This window comes from Coccidioides immitis (assembly GCF_000149335.2).
Source record: "Coccidioides immitis RS genomic scaffold supercont3.2, whole genome shotgun sequence".
Lineage (NCBI taxonomy): Eukaryota > Fungi > Ascomycota > Eurotiomycetes > Onygenales > Onygenaceae > Coccidioides > Coccidioides immitis.
Window position 1 is genome coordinate 3,170,345 of NW_004504309.1, and position 14,823 is coordinate 3,185,167.

Genomic DNA, 14,823 nt, shown 5'->3' on the forward strand with positions numbered 1-14,823 from the left:
ACGTAGCCTTGGGGAGAACTCGCTTGCTAAGTCCGCGCTCGCCAGCCTTCTTGCCAATCGAATACGGGCGCTGGTTACCCTATTCTTAGCCCGACCACTCCCGCATTAGCTCCCGATGAGTACCTCAGAGCCAATCCTCGTGTCACTCCGCAGATTCGAATCCAACCCTGCGAATGGCCCTCAATGTCGTGTGTTCTTAGTAGCAATTGCTCCAAAAGCCGGTTGGCCTATCCTTTATCCTGCCTTGCTGGTGTGCATCATCTCTTCCTGCGCAGCTCAGATACGCCACGGCGGCTGCATGGATCCCGAAAGCCACACAGCCCCCTCACCGCTTCAGATGACGCACTCTGCTCCTCACAATTGGATCACGGCGTCCTCCTACGTTCTTTTTCTTTAGCTATTTTCTATCTTGGATCTTTCTTTATGCCCTGCCCAGGCTAAACCTTAGATCCCGCGTCGGACGCGGGCTGACGTTAGGCGGAACTGTCCGTGTTCGTTGTGCCTTGAAGCGCAGGGGAGTTGCCCGCTGCAATGACTCCACTCGGCGGCGCGATCTTAAAAGGGGAGAAATGCGTCTCGACTCTCTAGTTTGCGACGACACCTCTCATGAAATGCGGAGTAAAGCTGTGTTTACATTCAACGTCGTTTCCCGCTGCGAGGTGCGACATTGGTAGACATTCGACGGACTATATCATAGTTGTTTAATATACAGTTAAGCGCGCACAATCGTGAATTGATGCATCAGTTCTTTTTCCCGGTCTTTTTCGTCTAGCAGTTGTCACGAAGAGGTATCGTCTTATTTCTCGTGTAACACGGATGAAGTTTTAACTAACGAACCTTCAGGTCAAACTCCTAGAGTATTCGGTGCCTGATCAGGCCTCCAACGTTTCCTTATGTCGACACCTTACACTCCCAGGACGGCTCGAGGGTGCAACCAGCTCCTGTTGTCCTTGAGCGCCAAATACAATTTAGACCTACCAACAAGTGAGAAAAAAGGAACACCTGCGCAGCGCGACCGTACTCTGGGCCAAAAATGTGTGTCAGGCCTTACTTATCTCCATTTCAACGGGGGCATGGAGCATACGATTGCGGGTTTCGAGGAAATGGCCAACCGAATGCTCTCGGAATGGATACACAAGCCCAACCAGGACTGGGGTACTCTCCCTGCACCCACCCTGGCTACCCAAGGGACGAGGTCTTTTATCAATGGGAGCATGATAGAGAATTCAAAGAACATCTCTTTGGAGCAACGCGATGAACTGCTCCAGTGCTTGCATAAATTGCTCGAAGACGAAATCAGACATAGAAGGCGAAGCCCTCTTCCGCCCGCCACTGTAGGTGTAGGGGCATCTGCCACGGCACTAGGAAATAAATTGAAGGATTTGGAAACTTCAATGGCTAGGACTCCAAGCTATCCGGCGCCTGGCTCGCCAGAGATCTCGCCCTCGAAACGCAAGGCGCCACTTGATAGAGACGAGGTATTTAGCACTGCTCCTAGTTCCCCTATAATTGACCCTTCCTATCCTCCAAAATCCTTTTCCTTGGACTGTGAATTTGATGATGACGATTTGGATGAACTTCTTCCTGTTATTTCAACTGATGTTCCCGGTGAGGATCAGTGCTCGCTGCGGAAAGGAAAGCAGCAAAGGATCGATTCATTTTTTAAAAGCGTTCGGCGGCCATTGATGGATGCTTCTCGTGACTCGTCCTTCAACGATCCATTCTCGTCTACATCGAGAATAGCAACACAGACAAACATGAACGGGTACATGAGGGTCTCCAAAGTATCCACCACGAACAGCCGGCATCAAAACAACGACAAGAGCGGGTTACTGGACACCTTCTCGACTATGCAAACGGGGCTAGCACATTCTTCTTTCATGGAGGGAACTGACACCGTGGCTACGTCGTTTGAGAGCAATATTGCCAATGTGGAACGTAAACCCGATAAAGCACCGTCTCAGGTCAACGATTACACATCGGAAACCTCAACGGTGGCTCTACTAAAGAGTGCCGATTTTCAGGAGCAGTTCGCCATGCAGCTATCACCAGAACCAGCTATGGACCCTGCTGATCTTAAAATGAGGGCGTTCATCGACACCCTGGAAACATCGGGTCCATTCACATATTCGAAATGTGGCGACTGGCCCAGCAATATTCCTCTGCGATACCGGTACGAAGTTGAAAGAGTCGCACATTCTCGAGGGATGGCGATTGAAGAACTTCTCCCACAGTATAGGCTGCCGAGCCAGGACTATTCAGAGTTCTGGGAATACATTACACAAGAGAAGTCAAACAAAAAGACTAGTTTACTCGAGAAGACCAAACCTGTGGCCTGGGAAGTGGCAGTGGGTAACTTCGAGGAAAGTAGCACCAAAGACGTAGTGACTCTGACTGGCGATCTTGAATGGTGTGCGAAATCGGAGCCCGGGTATCTGAAATTCGTTTTGAAGCCACTACGGCTGGAGAGGAGCCATCGATTTGCTCGTCGATTTGGCTCAGATCGTTTCCTTGAAATCACATTCCCAGCCCTAACGAAGAGCCCTGATTATTTGAAGAACCAAGGCCCCATCGTCCTTCGAAGCATTGCAACGTGGCTAGCTACTAGCTCCCACTATCTCCTAGGAAGGACTTGGCGGGCTTTTTACCTGGAAGACGTGAAGGCTAAAAACAAAAAGGATGGTCCAAAGAGCAAAGTGCATCTTTTCGCTGTCAATGGAAATGATTTCATTGACGCTCCGCTGTCTATGACTGTCTCCCCCGCTGGCGAGATGTCTGATAAGCACACCCCGATGACCGTGGAAGCGTTGTTCAATTGGCACATACCAGTTCAGGAAAATAAAGAGTCCAAAGATTGCAAAATCTTCCAGCGTTTGGCACTGGGGCTTTCACGGACTATACCGACTGTAGTCATCCGTCCGGAACATATAATCATCCATCCGAGACATATAGACATCCCTCTAGAAGATAGAGGCAACATGAAATCCTCTCAACCTGATATGAGTGATGGATGTGCACTTATGTCCGTGTCGCTTGCAAATCGCATAAAAGACTGTCTGGGCCTTAAGGAGGAAAATCCCTCCTGCTTCCAAGGTCGGATTGCCGGTGCCAAGGGTATTTGGATGGTTGACGGCCGCAACATAGCGTTCAAAGGCGAAGAGTGCATACAAATCAGCGGCTCGCAGCTCAAAACAAAGCCGCACCCATCTGATTGCAGGATGATGCTTGATGACCATCAACTGACGTTCGAGGTTGTGTCATGGTCGAAAGAGCTTCGCCCTGTGAACCTAAACGTGCAGCTTTTGATGGTTTTGCAGCATGGCGGGGTTCAAACAGACAGACTTAAGAATCTCGTCAGATGCGAAATGAATACATGGTATCAGGAGTTCAAAGGCATTATTACCAATGAGATTGCGTCTCGTGCTTGGGTTCAAAAGCAAGGACTTTATGAGAAGCGAAAAACAAGACGCATTGATGACTTCCCTACCGAAAATGTGGAACAGGCAATTCTACTTTTGGATAGCGGCTTTCACCCATTAAAGTCAGTCTACTTAATGAATCGTCTAAAAACATTCCTTGACGATTACTGCGCTCGTCTCGACAGTTTAAAGATCAGGATTCCCGAATCCACTTATGCCTACTGCATTGCTGACCCTTACAACGTTCTGGCAGAGGATGAAGTTCATTTGGGATTTTCAAGGCCCTGGGATTCGGAGGGTTACACTGACTTGGATGGCATGGATGTTCTTGTCGGTCGAAACCCGGCTCACCTCCCTAGTGATATCCAAAAGAGACGGGCTGTGTTCAAAAAGGAGCTTCGACATTTCAAAGATGTCATTGTCTTTCCAACCGCCGGAGCGCTGCCACTCGCCTCGATGCTTTCTGGAGGGGATTACGACGGTGACCAAGTGTGGACCTGCTGGGATCCTCAGTTGGTAAATCAATTCACAAACACTCCCTTTGACCCTAAAAAGATACCAGAAAGAAAAGAATTTGGATTGATCGATTGCTCCGAAGAGTTGAAGGCAAATTTTGATTTTGATGGGTTTCTGACAAAAATGTTTGTTTTCAATGCAGCACCCTCGCTTCTTGGGCATTGTACAAATGAGCACGAGAAATTATGTTATTATGAAAATGGCATCGCATCAGAGGGCGCCCTCCGGCTTTCCCATCTGCTCGGCTATCTCGCTGACGTTCGGAAAAGCGGCCATGAATTAAGGCGGGAGACATGGATGCGCCAATGGAATGAACTGAGCAAAGATATCGGCCCAGATGCATTGCGAAAACCAGCCTACAAGCAAACAAGGGAAGAACTCGACTGTAGACCCAATGATAAAAGTATCATTGACGTTCTTAAATTTGAAGTTGTTGAGGAAGAGAAGAATCGAATCAAGGCAGATTTCTCTGAGTTCTGCAAGGCCCATCAAGAATGTCGCGATGATCCGGATCTACTTGCAGCCTGGACAGAAACGTGGGAGCGGGCCATATTTGAACGTGACAATAACAAAGATAAAACCTTGCTGAATGCGATCCAAAATGTAAAAGCCCAACTCGAGGCCGTGGCCAACGATCGACCACGCAGAAACTGTGGCAAGTCCTTCGCAACTGTCATCTCCTCGGCGACGGATATGCTTCGGAGCATCAAGCCACCGGAGATTGACCATGAATTAAGCTACACGTGGCGAAACCGGGACGACTCATGGCAGGTCTTTCTAGCATCCTGCGCGTACAGGCTATATCCGAAAGGCGACTTCCCCTGGCTGGCAGCTGGTCCTACACTTTGCGAGATCAAAGCTCGTGCGGTTGGGCCATATCGGATGGTGACTATGCCGGTATATCAGACGCTCAGGGTCAATCATCGAGCCGCAAAGCGAGTGCAGGAAGCTGCTAGTGTTAACCGTGAAGATATTGACCGAACGCTTGATGCATTGGATGTGACCTACCCTGAATTACAGGATTCTGATGACGACGAGGACGATAGTTTTGATGATTGGAAGTCATTTGCGACGTGATTAACAGCTATTCTTCTTCATATTGCCTCGTCTTGTGGGTTTATATTGACTTGGATATTGATTTTTTTTGGAGCATTTGGAGATTTGGCGCCATGAATAGAGTAACTTATTTGTCGATGGCCAGCTCCCCTTTGCATAGTGGCTCCGCATTCATTCCATTTCTTTCTTGTGAAGATATGAAAATGACGATCGAGGAGAGACAAATCGCATGACCATCAAACTAGACTCAAAAGTTCTCATCATTTTATGATTCGCTAATCTTGTAATCGTACATTCAACACACTACTACAGCGTATACGAAGGGTATATTTATGCTCTGATGGTTTCGGTGATGCGATTCGCCAAGCTTCCCGGAAAGCTTTCCAGCCGAGCTCAATCGGCACAAGGATCGGCCAACCGAACCAAGCCTGCTCGGTTGGCTAACGGACTGGCTTAACGAGTGGTTGTGGGGATGGAGGGTTCAGGAATGGATATCCGGCACAGAATTTGAGAGCCGCTTGGGCTCTTCCCCATCAAATAATTATGAGACCCCCTCAGCGTGCAGCTTGATTAATAATATCGGCCTGGGGTGCGCAAAAGCCGGGAATCAAGTATCTCGTCTGGCTAGTTCCGCGAGCATGACTGGAGATTTCTCATTTCACAATTTCCTACAAGATACTTTTGGGTCATTGGGGGAAGGAAGCCATCCTTGCTCCGGATACTAATAACTGTGGTTTGTATGGACTTCCCTGCCGTGGCCGGATTTTGGGATCAGGGTCAAGTTATCTACGGCTAAATTGTATGCATTTCGTATATAAAAGATCCAGCAGCTAGGGCCAAGGTCGTAAGTCAATCCGGGACGAACAAGCGAGAGGGCGTCTTACTTTCCTTGTCAAGCGTCAATGGATTCGGGTGCGCCGGGGCGCGGTTTAGCTGAGGAGGAGAGACGAGGGGACGCAAATATCGCAGAGAAGGGAATGGCAACGGAGCAGATAATCGTGAAGTTCGAGCCCGGTGATAAGGATAATCCTCACAACTGGTCTATGGTTTGAGGATCCGTCTGCTCCCTTTAAGAATTCTATCGAGGCTGACACACGGGCAGACGTGGAGATTGGTGATTTCCGGCATATACATCCTCTTATCCTTGAACAGCACTCTTGGTTCGAGCATGCCGGCTGGTGCGATCAAGGTTATTGCTGAAGGACTTAACGTGACGAACAAATATCAGTTGGTTCTTCCCATATCCGTCTTCCTCATTGGATACATAGTTGGCCCGCTCTTCCTTGCACCACTATCTGAAGTATATGGACGGAGACCCTTACTCCTTTGGACGTTCGTGCTCTATTTATTCTTTACTCTGGGTACAGCACTGGTGTCCAATTTTCCGGGACTCCTGATATTAAGATTCTTCGCCGGTACCGCGGCCGCAGCACCGTTGGCCATCGTGGGAGGAGTGTTTGCAGATTGCTTTCCAGATTCGGTGCATAGGGGCCGGGTCATGTCAATGTGGGCAGCGGGAACAATTTTCGGTCCTACACTGTCTCCACTCATATCAGGATTCTTGGGAAAAGTGTCGTGGAGATGGCCATTTTGGCTTGAGCTGATATTTGGAGGATTCACACTGATACCGATGGTCTTCGTACCCGAGACCTTTGGACCTGTGATATTAGCTCAAAGGGCTGCTCGGATACGAAAAGAGTTGAAAAGAGACGGTATCATTGCACCGGGATCGGCCGAGAATGTTGACTTGAAAGAGCTCTTTGCTGTGACTCTTAGTCGACCGGTAAAAATGCTTTTTACCGAGCCGATTGTGCCGGCGGTTTGCTCGTACATGGCTTACGTCTACGCCATCCTCTATCTTTTCTTCCAGGCATACCCTATCATATTTCAAGGTAAGTCGCAAGTGGTGAGGGTTATTAAGCGTGGACATAGGCTGAGAACGCACACCGTACTTTCGTAGATGAGTATGGAATGTCACCAGGGATCGCCGGGTTGGCCTATCTGCCAGGTGAGTTTCCCAGCACGCATAATCAGTACTACGCACCTTTTTCTTTTTTTTTTCTTTTCCGCTGATAGGGTCACTAGTGGGAGTTGGAAGCGTTATCTCTGCCATGATGGTCGTGCTCTGGGACGAGCGCATGCGGAAAAGGGGGAACAAGAAGCAGTCCATGGAGTACCACCGTTTGACTCTCGCCTGCATTGGGGGGCCGCTTATCATAATGTCTCTTTTCTGGCTGGTGAGCACTAAAACCACTTATCTTGGGTCAATTTCTTTTTAGTTAGCTCGAAATCAAAAATGATTAACGACAAGGGCACGCTAGGGCTGGACCGGTAGGAGATCGGTACATTGGATTGTCCCTATTCTCGCTGGACTCCTCTACGGAACTGGCAACACAACGATCTTTATGGCTTTGTTTAACTATCTGACGGACGCGTACGGGATCTACAGCGCGTCGGCAATGGCGGCGGGCGCGTGCACGAGATCGATATCCGGTGCGCTGCTGCCTCTGGCGGCGAAGCCAATGTACGAGAGACTTGGGATTGGCTGGGCAAGCAGCGTCCTGGGGCTGATGGGCCTCCCTCTGGTCGTGATTCCGTTCCTATTTTTGAGATACGGGCAACAGCTGAGGGCCCGGAGCCCGTTCTGCGCCGAGCTGGCTCGGCGGAAGATGGAGGAAGACGACGGGAGCGCAGGGAGAGGAGATTCGAGCGGTGTCGTTATCTCAGCTGTAGAGCAGACACGGCGCGCTGATCGTCCAGCGGCCTGACGACTGCCGCAAGTTACAGGACCGCGTAACCCCCCCGTACATACGATAGGTAACTACTCCGTACTCCGTACTCCGTAGTTAGTTAGTTACGTTACGGGCTGATAAATACTTTTCACGTGATATATTCCACTGTCACATGAATGGCGCTAGCGTTCTTTAGCGCGGGTCACATGCTTTTCGCCCGGGAACATCAGCATCATCGCCAGCAGCCAGCACGACAAACCCCCCCCCCCCATTCGAGCGCCCGTGTGAGCGGGTGAACTCTGCATCGCCACTAGAGAGCGGATTCCGTTGGGAAGATATTTCCCGCTGTCTGCTTCCTTTTTTCACCTCTGCCCTACCCTGTGCTCTTGTGGCCTGCTCCTCTGCTCCAAAACTGAAATTGCCCACGAGGAACCTCCGTCTTTTAAATTAGTAACCACCTGTGTCTGCTTGCTGTAGGCTATCGTCGGTTGAAACCCTTAATCTCAGTCGCACCGTCTTGCATCCATGTACGTACACCAGCAGCCTCAATTCCTCCTTTCAGTCAAATGCCAGCGTTGATTAATGGCATGGATAGAACTGATATCCATGTCACATCAACCAGCATCCAACGATATCTGGTTCTGGCGCTGGCCTAGGCGTCTCGAGACACCGGGATCGTTGGTCCGCCCTATTATTATTAACTTTCATGTGCTAACAAATTCCCACCTGTTGATGGACACAGCCGTCGTTGAGCAGTCCTCTCTCCTTCCATCTTCACCGTCTCCCGACTCTCCAGCCTCATGCTACTGACGACTCAGTCGTAGCCCCGTTCCTTGGACGCGGAATAATACCACGAATTGCAGCCATGTCGACGGCGAACTCTACCAGAATGGACGTTGACAGCATGTGCAACGACGATAGATCCACTCGCGCCACCAGCGTTCTCTCAATGGATGACATCGAGGCCGCTCAAGCACTAGAGGGTCTCCGATCAGGTGAGACCCTCCTTTCCTTCCTTCCCTTGAAGATATAAAATTCTGACCCTCTCTCTCTTGGGTAGAGTTTGCACACTCCTCCCCTTCATCGCGAAGCAACAACCGTCTGTCATCATCCGCCCTCCCGGCTTCAGAATCTTCACAGCCAGAGCCCCTGCTTTCCCTCTTGACCTCCTCTCACCCCTTGCTCTCTTCGGCCATCAACAGCTCAATGTCCGTCTATTCGTCATCCAAGTCATATTCTCCCAGATTCAAGTATGGTGCCGAGTTTATAGAACGAAACATCGGCACTCCGGTTGTAAACACCGTTGGCAGCGTCGGGCGGAGAACAGGTGTCGAAGGAGGCCTCAGATGGGTCTTACAGCGACGGGAAAACCCAGATGCGAACACTCGCAGCCCACGTTCCAGCGGAGAACGAAATTCGGACGCCATGGATATCGAGAAAGGCGTCGCCGAACCAAGGCCCACTCATACAAGACGATCTTCGGGCCTCTCAAGCGTCGAAACGTTGCCCCCATACGACACCCTTTCATCGCCCAACTATGAGGAGTTGGTGGCCCTGGACAGTAAAGGCGCTCGCACTGAATCTCCTCGAAATCAGACTTGGCAAAGTCGTTTGATGATTTCCACGTCGGGTCTTGGTGTGGCGATGAGCGAAGAATCGCTTCGTAGCTTGACATACTGCTTGAAGTGGCTGCAGTGGGCAAACACTCGCCTTGGTAATTCCATAGTAACTCTCAAGCAGGTGCTAGAGGAATGGGACCAGTCCAGGCAGCACCAATCGTCTGGCGATGCGTCAAATCCAGAGAGTCGGCCAAGGAGCCCGGCTGTTGTCTCTCAACAGATTCAGCAGGTCAAACAAGATGTTCTCCAGACTTTGAAGCAAGCCGTAGACGTGGTGTCGAAATACGCTGGTGGTGCATTGCCGGAAAATGCACGCAATCTCGTTCGTCGACATCTGACTTCGCTACCACAACGGTTTCGAGTTGCGTCGTTATATACAAACAGACAGTCAGACACTTCCGACCCTGAGTCAGACACAACCAGCACCAGTGCCCATCGTGTCCTGGTCCTTGCCGAAGAGGGATTAGATATGATGGCCCAAGTCAGTAGGGTTGTGAACGATACCCTCATTAGCGCCGAAAGCTGGTGCGAAAGATTACGAAGACCGAAGCCGTCGGTCATATCGACAGACGGCCAAGGCCCGGATCCCCCAGCCCCTGATGCTTTCGACACCAAACAGCCATTGGCCGAGCCGACACATTGTCGCGAAGTTGAGATGACAGGAATGGATGAGAAGGCGTGATTGATGAAGCCAGCTCGTGCCAGCGTGGTTATCCCGACGTGGCGCGAACGTGACTCGGTGCAGTGACACAGCCCTATTGAATACTCTCCATACACTCATGGTGTATATGTGCCCAGCTCTACTCTTCATTCCACGCTTATACGTCACCGTCACCCTCATGCTTCCCCTCCATCTTCAATTCCAATAACTCGTGACCTTGTGTATAATCTGCGATCGATTTATACCCATCTTTCTGTTCATTGTTTAATATTTTGCGGCGTTTGTTCTCTTTTGTTGTGCATGTAATCGGAGCGAGCTGTTCTTCTTTCTCTTCTACACCTACCTACCTGCACCCTCTTCCCCTAGCTGTGTTTCAAATTATATTCTTTTCCCACAGGTCGTCTCTGAAAATTGGTCTCTCGTTTGCCTTGCTCATCTTGTTTATTTGATTACCTTGAGGAAGTGCGAGCCACTATACACACTATACTCCCTTACCCCGATTCCTCTCGTCCCATCAGACTACTCTGGGTCTGGGACTGCATTATCAAAAGGCTTTTCGATTCTCTTTTATGCTTTGAATTACTATTTTGATTTAAGATTGACTAGTTAAGTTGATTGAATCTTATCTTCACTTCACAGTTCCAATTTCATGGTCCCATGGATCACATTTCTCTAGGGCAAACTGTGCCTGCGGATTAGTGCCATTTGATAGCACGTTCCATACAGAAGTGTCCATGCTCAGATGAGCATGACAATGGTGTCTGCGAGCAGCTAGATTCATGCTGGTAATGCCTACCTTGCTTGATAAGTACTGTGATTCGATATGCTAACAGACCAAGTAAATCCATTGATATAAAATAGTCGAAAAGATCCAATTATCTCCCACTCAATCCCGCCATCCAAAATCCATATTTAACGAAATTACCGAATTGCCGCTCCGATCGCTCTATTCGAAGCCGGTAGGCTCATCTCCTTTGACTAGACCATTATAGTTATTTCTATTCAGTTGGAATAGGACTGAGATCTTCCCGGGAAAAAAAAAGAAAAGCCCCGATTCCCTGTTACTCGAGCACATCAATGTGCTCATTTCTTGGTAGAAAGCGCAGGAGCAGTTGTATTTCCGGCTTTCCTCTCTCCCAGTCACCCATCCTCAATCCCCGGAACCTCCTTATGTTTCGTTGCAACCTGCGTTCTCCCTCGACCGCATGTAACCCTCTTGCATGATGTTGTTTTTCATTCATTCTTAAAAATGTTTGTCTGCGTTCTTGCGTCCTTCTTTTCATAATGCGCTTCCATCCCTCTCTCCTTTCTGCCAACCGCTTTGCTCGAACGTGTGCGTTGTTCCTCCACCCGTGCACCTGGCGTTGCCATCCACCCTCGCATTCACCAGAGTCGATGGGTGCGTTAAATGTTTCGGGTTTCATCCTGTTTACCCACATGGAATATTCCTGAAGGTCGTTTTCATCTCTGCATACCTGAAGAAACGAGTCGCGGGCGCGTCGGTGCTCGTGCAAGTGTCGATGCAAGGTATACAAGGCGAAGGGTTCTAAAACAAAAGGTGCTCTCTTTAAAAACTCCTTTTGGTCCTCTGTTGCGAACTCCATATATCCTTTATATGTAGTTGGAGGTCGTTGGCTCGTGGGAGAGACCGCATCGTCCTCACCTGTGGCGATTAGATACGCGGGGTCCCTCGTTGGGATATATACTCCGCTGGCTAGATCGGCCTCCATCATGGCTACAGTCAGACTACTCACTAGCCCGCATTGCTCGCCACATATGAGTGTTTCGTCGATAACGGCTCTCTAAAATATGTTAGCCTGGATACAAAATACAAACTAAGGAGGAGAAATAGGGGAAGTAGGGAAATATACGATTTTCACGAACCCATTCCTCTATTCGCTGCTCCTGCCAACGAGTTTCAGTCTTTATTTTCTCTGCCTCCATCAGTGATTCTCTCCAGCGACGTTTGGTGTTAACCAGGGTGACAACGTGGGCTGAGAAGCGGATCTTGAGTTCCTCTTTAGGCTGCTCTCTTTCTTGCCGACGTTGTTGTTTGCGCAGATAGGCTCGTACTATCCGTGCGGGAAAGCGTATTTTGAGGCTTTCTCCAGAGAACTTCTCTATCCGTGGCGCCCTGCGAGATGCCTGCTCCTTTGAAGTCTGGTCGTTTGGTCTTGTTTTAGTGGTGGTCGTGGTGGAAGAAGAAGCATGAGATTTTGCAATCGCGCCGTTTGCCATAACTTTTATATTTGGGCACACCGGGCTTAAGAGTGGGATGTCTTGATGAAGGGTGAATGAATATTAAGGTTATTTGAAGAAAATAATTGTCCGCTGGAGACTAGATCTGACTGTGAACTCTACCTCCGAAACAATAAGGGACGTTCTTAGCTCAGGTGGAATCTTGATTTTCACCTCTTTCCTCAAAAATCTTTTTTATTGCAATGACAAGGTATTTTTGAAAAATAGGCGTGAATGAGCATCGAGGAGTTCTCCGGGGAGTTATCTTTGGGGGTACTTATATGTTTGTCCTATGAATCACGTTCATTCTAAGTTGACCCTGATGGTTGGAATTCAACCCACAATGTCAGCACTACTTCTAGGAAAGGATCCTTTTGTGTTAGCAGCTGCAACTCGGGGTTCCGCTTCTATGGGAGCAATCAGCCTTGTACGGGCAATGAATGGGGTGGGATTGAAAGGCAGCTGTTCGTGTCCAGTGTCGTAAGAACAATCGACTGGCAACACAATGACATTTGGATCACCTGTTTGATATCAACAAGGACCAAATAATAGACACAAGGGCCATGTGGTATTTCGAACAATAGCCATTCTTTGTCGCGTGAACTATCAATGCGAAGAGCCATTCTTTTGTTTCCTCTGGATTCCGTAGTATTGTATCTTTGGCACCATGTCTTTTCTTTATGGGTCTGATGCTGCATTTTGAGCCTTTAAGAGTAATTAATATGTAAGAATATGGTAACTAGTTAATGTGACTTTAGCATGGCGATTGTTTGCTATAAGGCTCGCCGACCTTAAGAGTATTGATATTAAATTTTCAGGAGGCCTCATTTGCGCAGCTGGGCCCTTTTTACATCAAATTATCTTGTGTGAAAGGTCCATCTTCCATTCACTAATAACCACAAATCGCATACAGAAGTAATAGATGACAGTGATAGCAAATAAATCATTCATGTCCTGTTCTTTAGGCGGTCGGAGATCCACATCTAGACTCACTGACGCTATTGACCGAGTCAGAACTGAGTTTCAGAAACCAGAATATTGATATGCCTGTTCTTGACTAGAATAGGTCATAGAACGCATAGAGCTCAATCTCAAAACCCCCCCCAAAAAAAATGAAAAATAAAAAATAAAAAAAATAAATAAATAATGAAGTACTCCGTACTGCATCAAAATTAGCTGCAGAACGGATGAGATACAGCGAATTCCAGCAGGGCATTGGAATTCAACCATGTAACCAGTTAACCAGTCAAAGTTAATGAGTTTAAGGGGCAGAGGTCCCACAACGGCCCGTTACCATGGGCAGTCAACTGATCACTGCGAAAGCATTACGCTGGAGTGCGTACTGTGCAGGGTGCAGATCGCAGGGACTGCAGATCCGCAGGCTTCAGCGTGCAGCAAAGTAATTATACAGCTAACAAGCTGGGACTGTTGAACTCAGGAAGCCTGATGAGAGTTCAATTTACGAAACTCGCCGTCAGGAACTGACACTGATGTGAAGAAAGCAAAGCTGACTGGCTGTGACTTGACTGTGACGATGAGTACTTTGGGGTCATCACTCTTGCACGACGCTTCTTAAGTTAGGAGCAAATAATCCTAAGCGCCCACGCGGCTCTAGCGCCGTCAACTGGAATGCTGTCTTCCGCGCCATTTTCTTTTCGGTGAAATCCCATGTTTAAAGGGTTATAAATTTTGTGCTCCTCTTTTCTTTCCTTCTATTGTGAATAAATAACTACTCCTTTGTCCTCGAGTCCGGAATCGCTGGTTGACCAATTCACATATCCGCTCAAACCTAACCTGCAGAATGTGAAGCTTATGTCCTCCTCATTCTCTAGCCTAAAGACCCTGCAGCCGATGGCAACCACCTCTATTAACGGCTCAGTCTCACACCAGCCCTCCGACAAGCAAGCTAGCCCTTTACGATCAAGCGCATTTCTCGCCGACCTAATACCCATTCTTATAGTGCTGATCTATGCATTTGCTATTACCTGCTATTTTCACGATGGTATAATTTCCAGCTGTCGTGGAACTATCCTCCGGCGATGGAGAAGGAGAACCGGAACTGCGCGGAAAAGAGGCTATGTGAGTGTTGCCAATGACGATGGCGAGGAAGAAGAGGAGGAGGAGGGGGGGGAAGAGGCGAACAGGTCGCATAATAGTCAGTTCGCACAACTACGACATAAGCATGCTGATGAAGAGGCAACCATCGAATTACAAGACGCGAAACCGGCGAAGAAGGGAAAGAAGAAGAAAAAGAATCGACCCAAAAGCTTGGTTCTACGTGGATATACTCCACTTCCATCCTGTCCAGAGGACCTTGATCATGGCGAGGAGACGGAGATGGAAACGAGGATGCACAGGGTGCATCAGGGCTTGGAACAGCGGTGGGAACGGGCTAGTGATGTGCTACGGCTATCAAGGTACTTTGATGGTAACACTGGGCAGCTGAAAAGGTGCATTTTGATGGAGCCTGAGACCGAGTTAAGCCAGATGAGGACGAAGGAGGACAGCGGCCTATTCGAGCACATTGGAGGCCTTGGTGACCACCTGATAGGAAGATGGTTCGATCGAACTGTTCATAGGAT

At 48.8% G+C, this 14,823-nt stretch overlaps 5 protein-coding genes across 5 annotated transcripts; 4 read left to right on the top strand and 1 right to left on the bottom strand.

Moving 5' to 3' along the window:
- The first annotated feature begins 424 nt into the window (after positions 1-424).
- CIMG_06658 (uncharacterized protein) lies at positions 425-5,211 on the top strand. The gene is made up of 2 exons (XM_001242761.2): positions 425-788; positions 844-5,211. The coding sequence occupies exon 2, from the start codon at positions 894-896 to the stop codon at positions 5,010-5,012; it is 4,119 nt and encodes a 1,372-aa protein (XP_001242762.1). The 5' UTR covers positions 425-788; positions 844-893; the 3' UTR covers positions 5,013-5,211.
- Positions 5,212-5,489: 278 nt separating this feature from the next.
- CIMG_06659 (multidrug resistance protein) lies at positions 5,490-7,759 on the top strand (the record flags this gene model as incomplete). The annotated part of the gene is made up of 6 exons (XM_001242762.2): positions 5,490-5,724; positions 5,813-6,037; positions 6,094-6,883; positions 6,952-6,999; positions 7,077-7,228; positions 7,313-7,759. The coding sequence occupies exons 2-6, from the start codon at positions 5,894-5,896 to the stop codon at positions 7,757-7,759; spliced, it is 1,581 nt and encodes a 526-aa protein (XP_001242763.2). The 5' UTR covers positions 5,490-5,724; positions 5,813-5,893.
- A 261-nt stretch (positions 7,760-8,020) lies between these two features.
- Positions 8,021-10,648, top strand: CIMG_06660 (clock controled protein). Its single transcript, XM_001242763.2, has 3 exons — positions 8,021-8,250; positions 8,466-8,718; positions 8,784-10,648. The coding sequence occupies exons 2-3, from the start codon at positions 8,589-8,591 to the stop codon at positions 10,022-10,024; spliced, it is 1,371 nt and encodes a 456-aa protein (XP_001242764.1). The 5' UTR covers positions 8,021-8,250; positions 8,466-8,588; the 3' UTR covers positions 10,025-10,648.
- A 187-nt stretch (positions 10,649-10,835) lies between these two features.
- CIMG_06661 (uncharacterized protein) lies at positions 10,836-12,241 on the bottom strand (the record flags this gene model as incomplete). The annotated part of the gene is made up of 2 exons (XM_001242764.2): positions 10,836-11,805; positions 11,888-12,241. 2 exons carry the CDS (start codon positions 12,239-12,241, stop codon positions 11,065-11,067), a joined length of 1,095 nt encoding a protein of 364 aa, XP_001242765.1. The 3' UTR covers positions 10,836-11,064.
- Positions 12,242-14,092: 1,851 nt separating this feature from the next.
- Positions 14,093-14,789, top strand: CIMG_06662 (uncharacterized protein; the record flags this gene model as incomplete). Its single annotated transcript, XM_001242765.2, has 2 exons — positions 14,093-14,669; positions 14,749-14,789. 2 exons carry the CDS (start codon positions 14,093-14,095, stop codon positions 14,787-14,789), a joined length of 618 nt encoding a protein of 205 aa, XP_001242766.2.
- Between the last annotated feature and the right edge of the window lie 34 nt (positions 14,790-14,823).